The sequence below is a fragment of the Stegostoma tigrinum genome, chromosome 22 (assembly GCF_030684315.1).
Source record: "Stegostoma tigrinum isolate sSteTig4 chromosome 22, sSteTig4.hap1, whole genome shotgun sequence".
Taxonomy (NCBI): Eukaryota; Metazoa; Chordata; class Chondrichthyes; order Orectolobiformes; family Stegostomatidae; genus Stegostoma; species Stegostoma tigrinum.
Genome location: NC_081375.1, coordinates 56231050 through 56249068, shown reverse-complemented (window position 1 = coordinate 56249068; position 18019 = coordinate 56231050). Strand labels below are relative to the sequence as shown.

The window sequence follows — 18019 nt, the reverse complement described above, 5'->3', positions numbered from 1 at the left end:
GATGGATGGCGCTTGCGCAGTCGCTGCTCCTCCCTTTATGGGGGCGGGGAAGTCGGGGGTCAAAGTGTGCATGTGTCATCTGGCTGGCCTACCGTCATGGATCTGTTGGTGCAGCGGTACGTTGCTGCGATGGTGTTGAGCGGCGTCGGAGATGCGCTCGGCTTCCGTAATGAGCGTTGGGAGTTCTGTACCAGCGGTCAGAAGATTCACGAGGAGCTGCAGGAGCTGGGTGGACTCGGTCGCATTAATGTGTCTGGCTGGAGGGTCAGTGATGACACAGTTATGCACTTGGCCACAGCCAGGGCCCTGACGGCCAGCCCGGTGTTGGAGAAAAACCTGCAGCAGCTTTACAGCAAACTGGCTGCTGAATACCGGGAGAGCATGAGCGACATGACAGAGAGAGCACCAGGTGAAAATAACACTAACTATTAGGGGAGGGCGCGCATGAACTAAACTGTGTGGGCCAGTGGGGTACAGAGCACACTGACTATGTCGCCGAAATAAAAGGAAGATCAGCAGGTGCTGAAGATATGAAGCCGAAACACACATTTTTGCTGGGGAAACTGCATTTGTGGTGCGAAAGAAGTTTCGAGTGCGGTGGTGATAGACGTGTTAGTGGGGGGACACTTTACCAGTGATTATAATTATTAGTTTTAAAATTGTTTGGATAGGCCTTGTCTAAAAGTTTTGACAATATGAGACAAGAACTTCCAAATATTTTGATTGCGATAGACTGCATGTAAAGTGATGACTGGAAATGGGAGGCTTCCAAAAGTGAGATAATGGGAGCCCAGAGACAGGATGTTCCTGTTCAGGTGAAGGGAGCAATGCGTGACTAGAGATATTGAGGCTCTGCTCAAAAAAAGGAGCTATATGTCAGGTTATAGACAACTGGGATCAAGTGAATCTCTTGAAGAGAATAAGGGGAGTAGGGACATTCTTAAGAGGGAAATCAGAAGAACAAAAACAAGATATGAGACCCTTGGCAGATCAAGTTAAGAATAATCCAGAGATTCAAGAAGTACTTTAAAGGCAAAAGAGCAAGTAAGTAGAGAGTAGGGCTCCTTAAAGATCAACTATCTGTGGAGACCCAGGAGATGGGAGAGTTAATAAACAATTATTACATGTACATTACATTTACTGTGGTGAAAGACGTGAAGGCTAGGGAACTTGGGAAATACATATTGGTGTCTTGAAAACAGTCTGCATTACAGAAAAGGAGGTGCTGGAGGTCATAAGAAGCACAAAGGGGACCTGATCAAGTGTATCCCGGGATGATGTGGGAAGTGAGGGAAGACATTACAGACATATTTGCATCATCTACAGGCACAGTGAGGTGCCAGAGGACTGGAGGGTGGCTGATGTTGTGCCTCTATTTAAAAAGGGCTGCAAGAAGAAGCTGGAAACTATAGACTGGAGAGTCTGATGTCATTGGTGGGTAAACTATTGGAGGGGATTCTGAAAGATAGGCTTTACATGCATTCACAGATGTGAGCACTGATTAGGGATAGTCAATGTGGCTATATCCAACAAACTTGATTTGAGTTTTTTTGAGGATGTAGCCAAGAAGATAGATGAGGGTAGAGCAGTAAATGTCGCCAGTGGGGACTTTTGCAAGACCTTGGACAAAGTTCTGCATAGTAGAACATAGAACAGTACAGCAACAGCACAGGCCCTTCTGCCCACAATGTTGTGCTGAACTTTTACCCTAAACCTAAGGTCTATCTAACTTCCACCTCTAGCTTTATATTATCATCAATATGCCGAGCTAATAGCTACATGAATGCCCCTAATGAGGCCGACTCCACTACCTGCTCTGGCAATGCATTCCTTGCCCCTACCGCTCTGAGTAAAGAACCTACCTCTGACATCTCCCCTATATCTACCTCCACTCACTTTAAAACTATGCCACCTTATAATAGCTACCTCCCCCCACCCCCCCGCCAGGAAAAAGTCTCTGACTGTCCTCTCTATCTATACTTCTGATCATTTTGTACACCTCTATCAAGTCACCTCTCATCCTTCGTCATTCTAAAGAGAAAAGCCCTAGCTGTCTCAATCTTTCCTCGTAAGACCTTCCCTCCATTCCAGGCAACATCCTGGTAATTCTCCTCTGCACCTTTTTCAATGCTTTCACATCTTTCCTACAATGAGGCGACCAGAACTGGACACAGTACTCCAGATGGGGCGGAACCAGGCTTTTGTATAGCTAAAGCATAACTTCACAGCTCTTGAACTCAATCCCTCGGAAGGCTTAGACTGGTTAGTAAAGTTAAATTGCATGGGATCCAGACACAGCTTGCCAATTAGTTAGAAAATTGACCTGACCCTAGGAAACAGAGGGTGGTGGTGGTGGTGGTGGAGAGTTGTTTGTTAGACTGGGGCACTGTGATCAATGCTGTTCCACAGGGATTAAGTGCTGGGTCTACCATTGTTTGTCATCTGTTTTCTCATCCAAATTGTTTGAGGCATGGTTAGCAAGTTTGGTCAGATGATGCCAAAATTAATGGTATAGTGGACAGTGAAGAAGGTTGCCTAAGAGCCCAGGAGGATCTTGATCAGCTGGGCCAATGAGTGAGAAGTGGCAGATGGTGTTTAATTTAAATAAATACGAGATGTTGCATTTTGCTAAGATGAACAAGGGCAAAACTTACACAAGTAATGGTAGGGCACTGGAGAGTGCTATTGAACAGAGAAACCTAGGATTCAGGTACATGGTTATTTGCAAGTTGCATCACAGTAGACAGGATGGTGAAGAAGGCATTTGGCACACTTCATTGCTCAGACCATTGAGTATAGAAGTTGAGATGTCAACTTGCAGTTGTACAGGATGTTGGTGATGCCACTTAAGGTAACTGTGTACATTTCTGATTGCCCTGCTGTGGAAGGGTATTATTAAATCAGAAAGGGTGCAGTAAAGATTTACAAGGAAGTTGATGGGACTGGGCAGCATGATGGCCAGTGGTTAGCACTGCTGCTTCACAGCGCTAGGGACCTGGGTTCGATTTCACCCTCGGGTGACTCTCTGTGTAGAGTTTGCTCATTCTCCCTATGTCTGCGTGTGTTTCCTCCATGTGCTCTGGTTTCCTCCCACAGCCCAAAGATATGCGGGCTAGGTGGACTGGCTATGCTAAATTGCCTGTAGTGTTCAGGGATGTGTAGAGTAGGTGGGTTATGGGGGATGGATCTGGGTGGGATGCTGTATGGGTCAATGTGGACTTGTTGGGCTGAAAGGCCTTTTTCCACACTGTAGGTATTCTATGATGGAGGGTTTGAGTTATAAGGAGAGGCTGGATAGGGTATTCTTTTTTCCTGAAGTGTAGGTTGAGAGGTGACCTTTATAGAGAGTATAAAATCATGGGGGGCATGGAGAATAGCAAAAGTAACTCTAAAAGTCATCCTATGAGCCTTTTTCAAAACCATCGGGCCTATTGAGTTTCTGTTTTTGTCCCCTATATCTGACAGAGGCAAGGAACAACACTAACCATGATTATAAGCCAGTGCAGTACATAGAATTGTAGAATATAGGAGCAGAAATAGGTCATTTGACATTTTGAGCCTGATTTGCCATTCAGTAAAATTGTGACTGACCATTCAGTTCGGTAAAATAGAACAAATGACGAGATGCTGGAGATCTGAAACAGGAACGGACCTTTAGGCTCATACCAAATTAAACTAATCCCTTCAGCCTGCCCTTGGTCCATATTTGTCCATTCCTTGTATTTTCATGTGCTTATCCAAAAGTCCCTTAGATTCTGTTATAGTATCTGCCTCAACCACCACCTCTAGCAGTGTGTTCCAGACTGCTACCACACTCTGTGGACAAATAACTTGCCCCTCTCAACTTAAATATATGCCTTCTAGTATTAGACATTTCAACTCTGGGGAAAAAGATTCTGACCATCAACCCAATCTATGCATCTCATAAAATTTATACACTTCCATCAAGTCTCTCTTCCCTCAGGCTCTGCGACTCGAGAGAAAACAACCTGAATTTTCTAGCCTCTACTTGTAGCTCGTACCCTCTAATCCAGGCAGCATCCTGGTAAACCTCTTATGCATCCTCCACATCCTTCCCATAATGTCGCAACCAGAATTGAACGCAACGTGGTGTACGTGGATTTCAGTAAAGCCTTTGATAAGCGAGTTTTGAGAAGATTTGTAGCTCAGGTTGAGGTTCTGGATGTGAGTTTGCTCACTGAGCTGGAAGGTTAGTTTTCAGACGTTTCGTCACCATTCTAGGTAACATCATCAGTGAGTCTCTGACGAAGTGCTAGTGTTATGTCCCGCTTTCTATTTATCTGGTTAGGTTTCCTCGGGTTGGTGATGTCATTTCCTGTTCTTGTTCTCAGGGGATGGTCGATTGTCTCCGAATCAATGTGTTTATTGATGGAGTTCCGATTGGAATGCCATGCTTCTAGGAATTCTCGTGCGTGTCTCTGATTGGCTTGTCCTAGGATGGATGTGTTGTCCCAATCAAAGTGGTGTCCTTCCTCATCTGTATGTAAGGATATGAGCGATAGTGGGTCATGTCATTTTGTGGCTAGTTGATGTTCATGTATCCTGGTGGCTAGCGTCCTGCCAGTTTGTCCAATGTAGTGTTTGTCACAGTTCTTGCAAGGTATTTTGTAGATGACGTTTGTTTTGTTTGTTGTCTGTATAGGGTCTTGTAGGTTCATTCGCTGCTGTTTTAGTTTGTTGGTGGGTTTGTGGGCTACCCTGATGCCAAGAGGTCGGAGTAGTCTGGCAGTCATTTTGGAAATGTCTTTGATGTAGGGGAGAGTGGTTATGGTTTCTGAGCCCGTTTTGTCTGTTTGTTTGGGTTTGTTGCTGAGGAATCAGCGCACTGTGTTCATAGGGTATCCATTCTTTTTGAAGATGCTGTATAGGTGATTTTCCTCTGCTCTGCGTAGTTCCTCTGTACTGCAGTGTGTGGTGGCTTGTTGGAATAATGTTCTAATGCAGCTTCGTTTGTGGGTGTTGGGATGGTTGCTCCTGTAGTTCAGTATTTGGTCCGTATGTGTTGTTTTCCTGTAGACGCTGGTTTGAAGTTCCCCATTGGCTGTTCGCTCTACTGTGACATCTAGGAATGGCAGTTTGTTGTTGTTTTCCTCCTCTTTTGTGAATGTTATGCCAGTGAGGGTATTATTGATGGTCTTGAAGGTTTCCTCTAATTTGTTTTGTTTCATGATGACAAAGGTGTCATCCACATAGCGGACCCAAAGTTTGGGTTGGATGATTGGCAGAGCTGTTTGTTCGAGTCTCTGCGTTACTGCCTCTGCTAAGAACCCTGATATCGGAGATCCCATGGGTGTACCGTTGGTTTGTCTATAGGTTTTGTTATTGCAAGTGAAGTGTGTGGTGAAGCATAGGTCCACTAGCTTGATGATGTTGTCCTTGGTGATGAGGTTGGTGGTGTCTCGTGTATGTGTCTTCGGTTCTTCTAATAGTGTAGTCAGTGTTTCTTTGGCCAGGTTGATGTTGATGGATGTGAACAGGGCTGTTACGTCAAAGGAGACCATTTATTTCTTCCTCTTCTATCTTGGTGTCTTTGGTGTTTAAGAATTCTTAGGTGGAGCGAATGGAGTGGTGGGAGTCTTCTACTAGGTGTTTTAGTCTTTGGTGTAGTTCCTTGGCTAATCTGTAGGTTGGTGTTCCACAGCACAGCACAGAGGAACTACGCAGAGCAGAAGAAAGTCACCTATACAGCGTTTTCAAATAGAATGGGTACCCTATGAACACAGTGCGCCGATTCCTCAGCAACAAACCCAAACAAACAGACAAAACGGGCTCAGAACCCATAACCACCCTCCCCTACATCAAAGACATTTCCAAAATGACTGCCAGACTACTCGGACCTCTTGGCATCAGGGTAGCCCACAAACCCACCAACACACTAAAACAGCAGTTAATGAACTTAAAAGACCCTATACAGACAACAAACAAAACGAACGTCATCTACAAAATACCTTGCAAGAACTGTGACAAACAATAATACATTGGACAAACAGGCAGAAAGCTAGCCACCAGGATACATGAACATCAACTAGCCACAAAACGACATGACCCACTATCACTAGTATCCTTACATACAGATGAGGAAGGACACCACTTTGATTGGGACAACACATCCATCCTAGGACAAGCCAAACAGACACGCACGAGAATTCCTAGAAGCATGGCATTCCAACCGGAACTCCATCAACAAACACATTGGCTCCAAATCAATCTACCATCCCCTGAGAACAAGAACAGGAAATGACATCACCAACCCGAGGAAACCTAACCAGATAAATAGAAAGCGGGACATAACACCAGCGCTTTGTCGGAGGCTCACTGATGATGTTACCTAGAATGGTGACGAAACATCTGAAAACTAACCTTCCAGCTCAGCGAGCAAACTCACATCCAGAGCCTTTGATAAAGTTCCACATGGTAGGCTATTGGAGAAATTACAGTGGCACGAGATTGAAGGAGATTTAGCAGTTTGGATTAGAAACTGGCTTTCTGTAAGAAGGCAACGAATGGTGGTTGATTGAAAATATTCAACCTGGAATTCGGTTACTAGTGGTGTACCACAGGGATCTGTTTTGGGACCACTGCTATTTTGTCTTTTTTATAAAAGACTTGGACGCAGGCATAGGTGGATGTGTCAGAAAGTTTGCAGATGACACTAAAGTTGGTGGACAGTGTGGAAGAATGTTGCAGGCTGCAGGGAGACTTGGATAAAGTGCAGAATTGAGCTGAAAGGTGGCAAATGGAGACCAATGCGGATAAATGTGAGCCGATTCACTTTGGGAAGAATAATAGGAAGTCAGACTACTGGGCCAATGGAAAGATTCTTGGTCGTGTACAAAGAATGTGCAGAGAGATCTTGGTATCCATGTACATTGATCCCTGAAAATTGCCACCCAGGTTGATAGTGCTGTTAAGAAGGCTTATGGTGTGTCAGGTTTTATTGGTAGAGGGATTGAGTTCAGGAGCTGTGATGTCATGCTGCAACGGTACAAAATGCTAGTGCAACCTCATTTGGAATATTGCGTGCAATTCTGGTCGCCCTGTTACAGGAAGGATGTGGAAGCATTGGGAAAGGTGCAGAGGAGATTTACCAGGATGTTGCCTGGTCTGGAGTGCAGGCCCTATGAAGAAAGGCTGAGGGACTTCGGTCTGTTCGCATTGGAGGGAAGGAGGCTAAGAGGGAATCTAATAGAGACATATAAGATGATCAGAGGATTAGATAGGGTGGACAGTGAGGGTCTTTTCCCGAGGATGATGACTTCGGCTTGTACAAGGGAGCATAGCTACAAATTGAGGGGTGATAGATTTAAGACAGATGTCAGAGGCAGGTTCTTTACTCAGAGAGTGGTAAGGGCGTGAAACGCCCTGCCTGCCAATGTAGTTAACTCGGCCACATTAGGGGCATTTAAACAGTCCTTGGATAAGCATATGGATGATGATGGGATAGTGTAGGGGGGTGGGCTTAGATTAGTTCATAGGTTGACACAACATCGAGGGCCGAAGGTCCTGTTCTGCGCTGTATTGTTCTATGTTCTATGTGTGGTCTAATCGAAGTCTCCACCCTGAAAAATACCCTTCCACCACTTCCCTGTGTCTTTTATGGGCAAGCCAATTCTGAGACCTTGCGGCCAACTCACTGAATTCCATCCATCTTAATCTTCAGCATGAGCCTACCATGAGGGACCTTGTTGAAAGCCTTACTAAAATCCATGTAAACAACATCCACTGCTCCACCCTCATTGATCACTTTTGTCACCTCTTCGAAAAATTCAATCAAGTTAGTGAGATATGATCTGTCCTGCACAAAACCATGCTGTCTGTTCTAAATTAAGCTGTGCTTGCTAGTTTGTAGTTTCCTGGATTATCCCCATTTCCCTTCTTGAACAGAGGAACAACATTAGCTACTCGCGGGACCTCTCTTGTGGTTAGCAAGGATACAAAGGTCAAGGCCTCAGCAGTTTCCCCTTTACCCTCTGTCTCCAACCTGGGGTAGATACCAGAGACTGGAGACTTATTCCCTTAATGCTCTTCAAGAAATTCAAAACCACTTCTTTCTTGATCTCAATGTGCTAGCATATTATGCACCACACAAATCTCACTATCTCCATATCCTTTTCTTGGGTGAATACAGATGCAAGGTATTCATTTAGGATTTCACCCACGTTCTCTGCCTCCAAGCACATGTTCCCAACTTTATCCTAAAGTGGCCGTACATTCTCCCCAGTTATCCTCTTGTTTTAATGTGTATATGTAGAGTGCCTTGGGATTCTCTTTAAACCTGCTGGCCAAGTTCATTTCATGGCCCTTTCTTGCTCTACTAATTCCCTGCTTGAGTACTTTCCTGCTTTCCTTGTTCCTCATGGGCTCTGTCCGATTTAACTTCCTAAACCTTATGTATGCTTCTTTATCCCTTTTGACTAACCTCCCTCTTTATCCAACGGTCTCTTCCCTTGCCATCCTTGTCCTTTGAAGAGACAGAATGCAAATCTTCTGCAAAGCAATAATCTCAAGCTTCCAGTTGCCTGCCATTTCCACATGTCACAGTGTTCCCTGGCCAACGTTTCTGTCACAGACCTGCTACAGTGTTTCATCAAGCCTCAACACAACCTTGAAGAGCAACATCTTATTTTCCACTCAGGAGCTGCAGGGTCCCTAGCACTCAACATTGAATTCAATAACTTTAGAGCCTTATCGTTTTTTTTTTAAAATCCACACCGCATCTGGCACAATTACGACATAAGTTGCTTCAAGCACAGTCATACTTTTAGGCCTGTTATCATGTAATATAGGTTGCATTCAATGCAGCTCACCCATTTTCTCTTACTGTTAGCTGTTATCATTTATTCAGGTTTTCTTCTGCCCTGACCTGCTTTCAATAATCTAGTTTGTACAAAACCCTTTCACATAGAACATAGAACATGACAGCACAGTACAGGCCCTTCGGCCTTCGATTGTTGTGCCAACCTGTCATACCGATCTCAAGCCCATCTAACCTACACTATTCCATGTACGCCCATATGCTTATCCAATGACGACTTAAATGTACTGAAAGTTGGTGAATCTACTACCGGTGCAGGCAAAGCGTTCCATTCCCTTACTACTCTGAGTAAAGAAACTACCTCTGACATCTGTCCTATATCTTTCACCCCTCAATTTAAAGCTATGCCCCCTCGTGCTCGCTGTCACCATCCTAGGAAAAAGGCTCCCTATCCGCCCTATCTAATCCTCTGATTATTTTATGTTTCAATTAAGTCACCTCTCAACCTTCTCCTCTCTAACGAAAACAGCCTCAAGTCCCTCAGCCTTTCTTCGTAAGACCTTTCCTCCATACCAGGCAACATCCGAGTAAATCTCCTCTGCACCTTTTCCAAAGCTCCCACATCCTTCTTATAATGCGATGACCAGAACTGTACGCAATACTCCAAGTGCGGCCTCACCAGAGTTTTGGACAGCTGCAGCATAAATGGAAATTCCTTTAAAAGAACATATTTATATTGTACTCATTAGCAGATAATATCTTCATGTTCTGAAATCACGTTTTGAATTTGGTTTAGATAGCGTCACCTTTGAACAAGTTGCTCAGTTTGCTTAAGATACTTCTAGATAACTGGAAGCTGACAAGTTACATTTTTTATTATCTATATGTTCTGAATTAACTCTTCTATTCATAACTGGGGTTAATGTTCTGCTCTATGTCTATTGTGTTTTTCTCAGGTTTAACTTGCATGAATGCAGTCATGTCACTGAGGCCAGATCATTCTGACGGCTGGAAGATCCCTTTCAATCCTAAAGGAGGTGGATGTGGTGCAGCAATGAGGGCTATGTGCATTGGACTGCGATTTCCTCATCCCAATGAGTTACAGACGCTGATTGAAGTAGCTGTCGAGAGTGGCCGAATGACTCATCATCATCCCACTGGCTACCTGGGCTCAGTAGTTGCAGCTTTGTTCACAGCTTATGCGGTGAATAACAAACCTGTAGAAAGCTGGGGAGCGGGCCTAATGGAGGTGTTGGAGAAAACAAAGAACTATGTAGAGAATGCTGGGCACTATGCTGCTGAAAATCTGGCTGAATGGTCTGTGTAGTATCATTCATTCTTCATTTGTAAGCACTCCTTCAGACGCTTGCGGCTGATATTTGCATGGTTTCTTGCCTTTCCTGGTTTTAACATGCCTCTTAATAAGCTCATTTCTAATACTTTGACCATCTCTGGAATTAGTGGATTTTCCAGGCAGATGGAATTGAACTGCAGAAATGTGCCTGTTCTTCATATGAAGGTCAACTCGTCATATACTTGGTCTGTACTGTAACATCTGGGTCATTGGGGAAACGGATTCCGGCTAGCAATCTAAGCTGAATTGTAGGGATTTTCACAGGTAATGTCCTTTGAATAAACGGTTTAGTAAAGGTCTGGACTGGCAGGCTTGAACACAAATTGAAGCATTTCAGTTCAATGTCCGCAGAATCATTATGGCATGGAAGGAGGCTATTTGGTCCATTGTGCCTGCTCTGGCCCTTCAAACGAGTGTTGTTACCTAGTGGCAATCTCTTGATTTTTTTCCCCATCCCCTTGCATACTATTTATATCCAAATGGTCATCAATGTCCTCTGGAATGGCTCATTTCTGCCTACCTCCACCAAATTTCCAATCAATGCATTTCATACCTTGTTGTGTTTGTCTGTGGCGGGGTTGGGGAATGTTTGAGTGGTGGTTGCTATGCTGTTGAGGGTTGAATTTTTTTTTGGATGAGACATTAAATTGAAGTTCTTTTTGCCTTTTCCTGAATGGCCATAAATGATCTGTTGGTGTGATGCAGTTTGGTCTTTGGGCCTTTATCTTTAATTCAACTAGGCACAAATTGGCTGCCACATTTCCTGTGTCCAAAAGTACTTTTCTCTTTACGCTTTCATTGGAAATGGGCATCCCTAATTGGCCTGAATCAAGTGGGCAATTAAGAGTCAATCACTTTGCTGTGATCTGCCGTCACATGCAGGCCAGACTAGGCAAAGACAGCAGATTTCCTTCCTTAAAGGCGTGGAGTGCCCTGCCAGCAACAGTAGTAGACTCGACAACTTTAAGGGCATTTAAATGGTAATTGGATAAACATATGGATGATAATGGAATAGGTAGATTAGATGGGCTTCAGATTGGTTTCGCAGGTTGGTGCAACATCGAGGGCCGATGGGCCTGTACTGCGCTGTTATGTTCTATGTGTGATAGGTCATCTGTTATTCAGCTATTGACATTTTAACCACACTATCTTACACTCTTGATCACTGCAAAGACCTGTTGTTTGGCCTGTCAACACTCCGACACACCATTTGTATGATCTTTTGATGTCTTTGATTATAAAGTCTGTGCCTTGGTGCTGTCTTCACTTCACATGATGAAGGGGCAGCGCTTAGAAAACCAATGATTTCAAATAAATTTATTGGACCACAACCTGTTGTTGTGTAACTTTTGACCTAAAGGATGTAGATGAATAATAATTGAGGTTGTCGTAATTACCACCATTACTATGACTAGCTTTCCAATCTGTAGATAATTTTGAAATTAAATTCCACCAACTGCCATGGTATATTTTGAACCTGGATTACTGATCCAGTGACGCTGCCACCTCACCATCGATTTCCCCAACACCTCAAAAATATGTTATTGACTGTAAAACGTTTGGGATTGTGTGGAGCCTGTGAAAATTGTATTTTTATAAAATATACACTATTAGGGAGAATAAAGATCTTTAGAGTATTGAATACATCATCACCTTTTTATTTCCTTTCAGGTCCTACTTTGAAAACCATTGGAAGAAGTACCTTGAGGATAGAGGCATTCTGGATGGGATATCCATGCCAACTTTCCCAGTGCCATACGGTGTGATTGAACGTGACGAGTTCTATACCTCTGTTAGCTATTCTGGCTGGGGTGGGGCAAGTGGACATGATGCACCCATGATTGCTTATGATGCAATCCTGGGTTCAGGCAATTCCTGGAAAGAGCTTTGTAATCGAGCAGTTTTCCATGGGGGTGATAACGATTCTACTGGTGCTATAGCTGGGGCCTGGTGGGGGGCAATTTATGGATTTGATGGAGTTCCTAAATCCAACCACAAGCATTTGGAATATAGGAGCAGCTTGAAGTTGCTAGCAGAGAAATTGTTTGAGTTAAGCCATCCAGGTTCTTGCTCATCACAAAAGGGTGAGATGAAATGCAGTTTTTCTTAGCTCCACTATTTTAAATTATACACTTTTTTTCTGATTTTTGTTGTTGGAATGCAGCTTCCTGTACTTGAACTGTAATCTCTTTAAAGATCATTAATTATTGTGTTATGAATTTTTCTTTGGTTCCATTTTACTTGACTATTATCCCCCCCATCATCTGTTAGATGCTCTTCCTATTAACTAAAACCATCTGGGCTCAACTTTATTTGCAGCTGTAAATATCTCAGCGGGAGACAACAACAGTGACTGGGGTGAGATATGTCTCGGGTTTTCAGTTGTAAAAGCAACAGACACCCAGGTGGTGGTGGTGGGTTGGGGTACAAAAGGCAGTGACATTTTGGGGTAGAGGCATCCTTTTAAGAAAATGTCTTAAAATTCTGTAATCCTTGCTGATTTGTGACTTAAATACAGATTATTTTCTCTCTATTTGAAGACTAAGACATTTGCTGAGTGTCATGGCCGCTTCTTTTGCTTCTCAATTCCAATGAAATGTTTGACTCCAATGTGTTCTTCAACCAGTACTGTCACACTCACCCGCGCCCCCCCCCCCCCGATTTTCCTTTGCATTTTCTACACGTTGTTTTGCTGTCACATTGTCTTCCCACATAACTGTTTCACCTTTTGAGCTTACATATGTACATTCTCCACGTAGTCGGACTGAAATGGCTAAAATACGATTCATCACAGACTTGATACACCTTACATGTGGTCCTAAGTATTGTTAGAGCCAAATTGATAGGGTGAACAACTATTCACTTTATTCTACTCCTCAGTTAGTGACAATAGAGTTTCTGTTTAGAAGTGTGGTGTGCCAATTCAAGTGATATTGCTGAATCCACAAGGATAGTTATGTGAATCAGGAAATCAGTTGGTAACATTATTTGCACCCTTCTGTGTTGGCATTAGAGAGGGCGTAGAAAATATTCACACACATGTTCCCAGTTGTTATTAAGTTCAGTTTATGGATTTTTTTTGTTTGCTTGTGGGATGTGGGTGTTGCTGGCAGGCCAGTATTTACTGACCTTGAGAAGGTTGTGGTAAACTGCCTTCTTAAACCAATGCAGTCCACGTGGACCCACCATTACCTTTGTGAAGCCCAAAGAGTAGAAAACTGAGTTAGAAGTATTGCTACCTTCGGCTGGGTAAATGAAGAAGGTGATCCAGATCAAAGTTTCAGAGAAAGAAGCAGCCAAAGAGTTCAGAGACAATGGGAACTGCAGATGCTGGAGAATCCAAGACAACCAAATGTGAGGCTGGATGAACACAGCAGGCCAAGCAGCATCTCAGGAGCACAAAAGCTGACGTTTCGGGCCTAACCCCTCTCTGATGAGGGGTCTAGGCACGAAACATCAGCTTTTGTGCTCCTGAGATGCTGCTTGGCCTGCTGTGTTCATCCAGCCTCACATTTTGTTGTCCTAGCCAAAGAGTTCACGTTTTTTATGTGTAAAACAAAACACATTGAAAGCTTTTTAAGTCATGTGGCCAGTTTTTTGTAATTTATTTGTCCCTTCACTGCACTTGGTTTTTTTTGTGTGAATGGGGATTGACACAAATGCTTTGGTTTTAAAGCACAGACATGAAACAGCTTACTGTTGTTTAATTGAAATAAATAATTATCTTAACCAATACTTAAGTATTGTTTAATTATTTACTGAATAATTAAAAATTGATGCCTGGAAATTACTTAATGGGATTAGTTATTCAGAAGTCAGATTAGGAACCTTTTAGAGGGACTATTTGTGGGTCTTGGTTTAATTTTGCTGAGTTGTGATAACACGTATTAAAGCTAATGTGGTTTGTGGTTGTGGGGAAAGGGAGGTAGGGTTGTGGGTGGGGATTGAAAGAGATGGGGTAGTGGCTGAGAGGGAGTGACTTGTTTGTGGTTGGGGTGGGAACAGGAGAGGGAGAAAGCGGGTGAGTGAGAAGGGGTTTATCATAGAATCTCCTCCAGTGTGAAAACAGGCCCTTCGGCCCAACACATCCACACTGACCCTTTGGAGCATCCTATCCAACCCCACCACCATCCCCCTAGAACCTACCTAATTTACACATCCCTGAACACTCTGGGCAATTTAGCATGGCCAATCCACCTAAGCTTTTGACTGTGGGAAGAAACCCACGCAGACGCCAGGAGAAAATGTAAGCTCAGTACCAACAGTCGCCCGAGGGTGGTATCGAATCCGGGTCTCTGGCGCTGTGAGGCAGCAGTGTTAACCATTGATAACAAAGTGTGAAGCTGGATGAACACAGCAGGCCAAGCAGCATCTCAGGAGCACAAAGGCTGACGTTTCGGGCCTAGACCCTTCATCAGAGAGGGGGATGGGGAGAGGGAACTGGAATAAATAGGGAGAGGGGGAGGCAGACTGAAGATGGAGAGAAAACAAGATGAGAGGAGAGTATAGGTGAGGAGGTAGGGAGGGGATAGGTCAGTCCAGGGAAGATGGACAGGTCAAGGAGGCGGGATGAGGTGGTAGGTAGGAAATGGAGGTGCAGCTTGAGGTGGAAGGAAGGGATGGGTGAGAGGAAGAACAGGTTAGGGAAGCAGAGACGGGCTGGGCTGGTTTTGGGATGCAGTGGGTGGAGGGGAAGAGCTGGGCTGGTTTTGTGATGCAGTGGGGGTAGGGGATGAGCTGGGCTGGTTTTGGGATGCAGTGGGGGAAGGGGAGATTTTGAAGCTTGTGAATTCCACATTGATACCATTGGGGTGCAGGTTTTCCAAGTGGAATTTGAGTTGCTGTTCCTGCAAACTTCGGGTGGCATCATCGTGGCACTGCAGGAGGCCCACGATGTCATCTGAGGAATGGGAGGGGGAGTTGAAACGGTTTGTGACTGGGAGGTGCAGTTGTTTGTTTCGAACCGAGCGGAGGTGTTCTGCAAAGCGGTCCCCAAGCCTCCGCTTGGTTTCCCCAATGTAGAGGAAGCCACACCGGGTGCAATATACCACATTGACAGATGTGCAGGTGAACATCTGCTTGATATGGAAGGTCACCTTGGGGCCTGGGAGGAGGTGTGGAGGCAAGTATAGCACTTCCTGCGGTTGCAGGGGAAGGTGCCGGGTGTGGTGGGGTTGGAGGGGAGTGTGGAGCGGACAAGGGAGTCACGGAGAGAGTGGTCTCTCCGGAAGGCAGACAAGGGTGGGGATGGAAAAATAGCTTGGGTGGTGGGGTCAGATTGTAGATGGCGGAAGTGTTGGAGGATGATACGTTGTATCCGGAGGTTGGTGGGGTGGTATGTAAGAACGAGGGGGGGGATCCTCTGGGGGCGGTTGTGGCGGGGGCGGGGTGTGAGGGATGTGTTGCGGGAGACGTGGTCAAGAGCGTTCTCGACGATTGCGGAGGGGGGGGAGTTGCAGTCCTTGAAGAATGTGGACATCTGGGATGTGCGGGAGTGGAATGCCTCATCCTGGGAGCAGATGCGGTGGGGGTGGAAGAATTGGGAATAGGGGATGGAATTTTTGCAGGAGGGTGGGTGGGAGGAGGTGTATTCTAGGTAGCTGTGGGAGTCAGTGGGCTTGAAATGGACATCAGTTACAAGCTGGTTGCCTGAGATGGAGACTGAGAGGTCCAGGAAGGTGAGGGATGTGCTGGAGATGGCCCAGGTGAACTTGAGGTTGGGGTGGAAGGTGTTGGTGAAGTGGATGAACTGTTCGAGCTCCTCTGGGGAGCAAGAGGCGGCGCCGATACAGTGATCGATGTAATGGAGGAAGAGGTGGGGTTTGGGGCCTGTGTAGGTGCGGAATGGGACTGTTCCACATAACCTACAAAGAGGCAGGCATAGCTGGGGCCCATGCAGGTACCCATGGCCACCCCCTTTGTCTGGAGGAAGTGGGAGGAATCGAAAGAGGAGTTGATGAGGGTGAGGACGAGTTCAGCTAGGCGGATGAGGGTGTCGGGGGAGGGGGATTGATCAGGCCTGCGGGACAGGAAGAAGCGGAGGGCCTTGCGGCCATCTGCATGAGGAATACAGGTGGATAGGGACTGGACGTCCATGGTGAAAATGAGTTATTGGGGGCCAGGGGATTGGAAGTCCTGGAGGAGGTGGAGGGCGTGGGTGGTGTCACGGACGTGGGTAGGGAGTTCCTGGACCAAAGGGGAGAATATGGAGTCCAGATAGGTGGAGATGAGTGCGGTGGGGCAGGAGCAGGCTGAGACAATGGGTCGACCAGGGCAGACAGGTTTGTGGATTTGCGGAAGGAGATAGAAATGGTGGGGGTGTGGGGCGTTGGGCTCTGTTGTTTGGGTGACGGCTGGTGGGGGATGGTACTGCAATGCGACCACGTTGGGAAACAGAAGGAGGCGGCTCTGTGCGCGCGCGCGCCCTCTGCGGGCAGTTTGTGGAAATTGGCCTGTTCCCGCGCTCTCGGGCACCAGCGGGTCGCAGCAAGTCAGCGGGAGCGAGCCTGGCGCGGCCCCGCTCCTGGGGAAGATGGTGGTCCGGATCAGGCCTCGGAAAGTCGCTTGGAGATTTCGGGCGGCTGCGGCCGCCGCTGTCGCAGTTCTGATCGTGCAGAGTCTGGCAGTGTGGACCTTCAGCGGCCTGGAGAGTGAGGAGGAGGAGGTAAGGTGGGGAGGGATACCTTAGGACAAGGAAGGGGAAAGGGAGGAGTGGGAAGGAGGTGAGGTTAAGGCAAGGAGGATGGAGAGGGGTGGGAGGTAAGGTCAGGAGGAGGGGAAGTCAAAGAATGAGTTAAAACATGGAAAGGTTGGGAATGGGGTAAGGAAAGAGACTGGGGGAAGGTTGACTTTCAAGGAGGGCAGATGGTAATCGGGGTTTGGGGTGAAGGAATGTAGAGGGCGGGGGGTGGGGAGGAGGAGAGCTGGACAGAGGGGTTTGGGAGAAAAGAAGGGATGGAAATGGAGGGAGAGGGAATCGGGAGAGGGTAGAAATTGCAAGGAGAAAGGAAGAGGAATAAAGAGAAGTTAAGAGATGAGAGATAAGAATGCTGAAACGGATAGTGAGTGAGTGAGGGAGAGAGAGAGATGGGGCATACTCTGCAAAGGGAGAGAACAATGAATGAAATAAAGAATTGCCACTCACTAGCCTGGGAGACATAAGATTATATAATGTTCCTAGAAGTACACCATTCAGCCCATCAATCTGTTCCACCGTTAATGACATCACACTTGATCTGATAATTCTCAGCTTCACTTTTCTGTGAGCCTCCTTAATTCCCTAACTGATTAAAAATCTTTTCTACTTGGCCGTGAATTATCTTAATAACCTAACCTCAACAGCCTTTCTGTGGTAACGAATGCCACAGATTCATCTTCTTAGAATCGTAGGGGGCAGCACAGTGGCTCAGTGGTTAGTGCTACCATGGATCTGATTGAATTTCAACCTTGGGCAACTGTCTGTGTGGTGTTTGCACATTCTCCCTGTGCCTGCATGGCATTCCTCTGTGTGCTCTGCTTTCCACTGTCAGTCCAAAGATGTGCTGGCTAGATGGTTTGGCCATGTTGAATTGCCCATGCTAAGTTGCGCATAGTGGGTTGTGTAGGTTAGTTAGATTAACCATTGGACTTGCAAGGGGTTGAGTCTGTGTAGGATGCTCTTTGGAAAGTGAGTGCAGACTTATTGGGCCAAATGGTCTGTTTCCACGCTGTAGGAATTCAATGAGATTCACCACCCTCTGAGAAAATAAATTCCTCCTTGTCTCGGTCCTAATTGGGCAACTGATTATTCTGAGATTACGCCCTTGAGTCCTACATTTTTTTCATAAGGGAAAACAACCATTCTGAGCCCTCTCTGCACTCTCTCTAAAGCTCCCATGTCTTTCCTATAA

The 18019-nt window shown here is 45.7% G+C and overlaps 2 protein-coding genes across 3 annotated transcripts in view; both read left to right on the top strand.

The window, feature by feature from the left end:
* Window positions 1-52: 52 nt before the first annotated feature.
* On the top strand, window positions 53-12679 carry LOC125463620 (ADP-ribosylhydrolase ARH1-like). The gene is made up of 3 exons (XM_048555130.2): window positions 53-409; window positions 9733-10093; window positions 11802-12679. The coding sequence occupies exons 1-3, from the start codon at window positions 97-99 to the stop codon at window positions 12238-12240; spliced, it is 1113 nt and encodes a 370-aa protein (XP_048411087.1). The 5' UTR covers window positions 53-96; the 3' UTR covers window positions 12241-12679.
* Window positions 12680-16651: 3972 nt separating this feature from the next.
* Window positions 16652-18019, top strand: part of xylt2 (xylosyltransferase II) — a 264687-nt gene continuing 263319 nt past the window's right edge. For both annotated transcript variants that reach the window (XM_048555300.2, XM_048555299.2), the window contains exon 1: window positions 16652-16794. In XM_048555300.2, the coding sequence (XP_048411257.1) occupies window positions 16663-16794 (132 nt within the window). In that variant the 5' untranslated portion in view covers window positions 16652-16662. The remainder of the gene's footprint in view (window positions 16795-18019) is intronic.

What these genes read in the sequence shown, in the direction of transcription:
- LOC125463620 (XM_048555130.2), top strand. Translation starts at nt 97, where the DNA reads ATGGATCTGTTGGTGCAGCGGTACGTTGCTGCGATGGTGTTGAGCGGC. An exon ending in CATGACAGAGAGAGCACCAG is followed by an intron (nt 410 to 9,732) that starts GTGAAAATAACA and finishes TGTTTTTCTCAG; the next exon opens with GTTTAACTTGCATGAATGCA. An exon ending in GCTGAAAATCTGGCTGAATG is followed by an intron (nt 10,094 to 11,801) that starts GTCTGTGTAGTA and finishes ATTTCCTTTCAG; the next exon opens with GTCCTACTTTGAAAACCATT.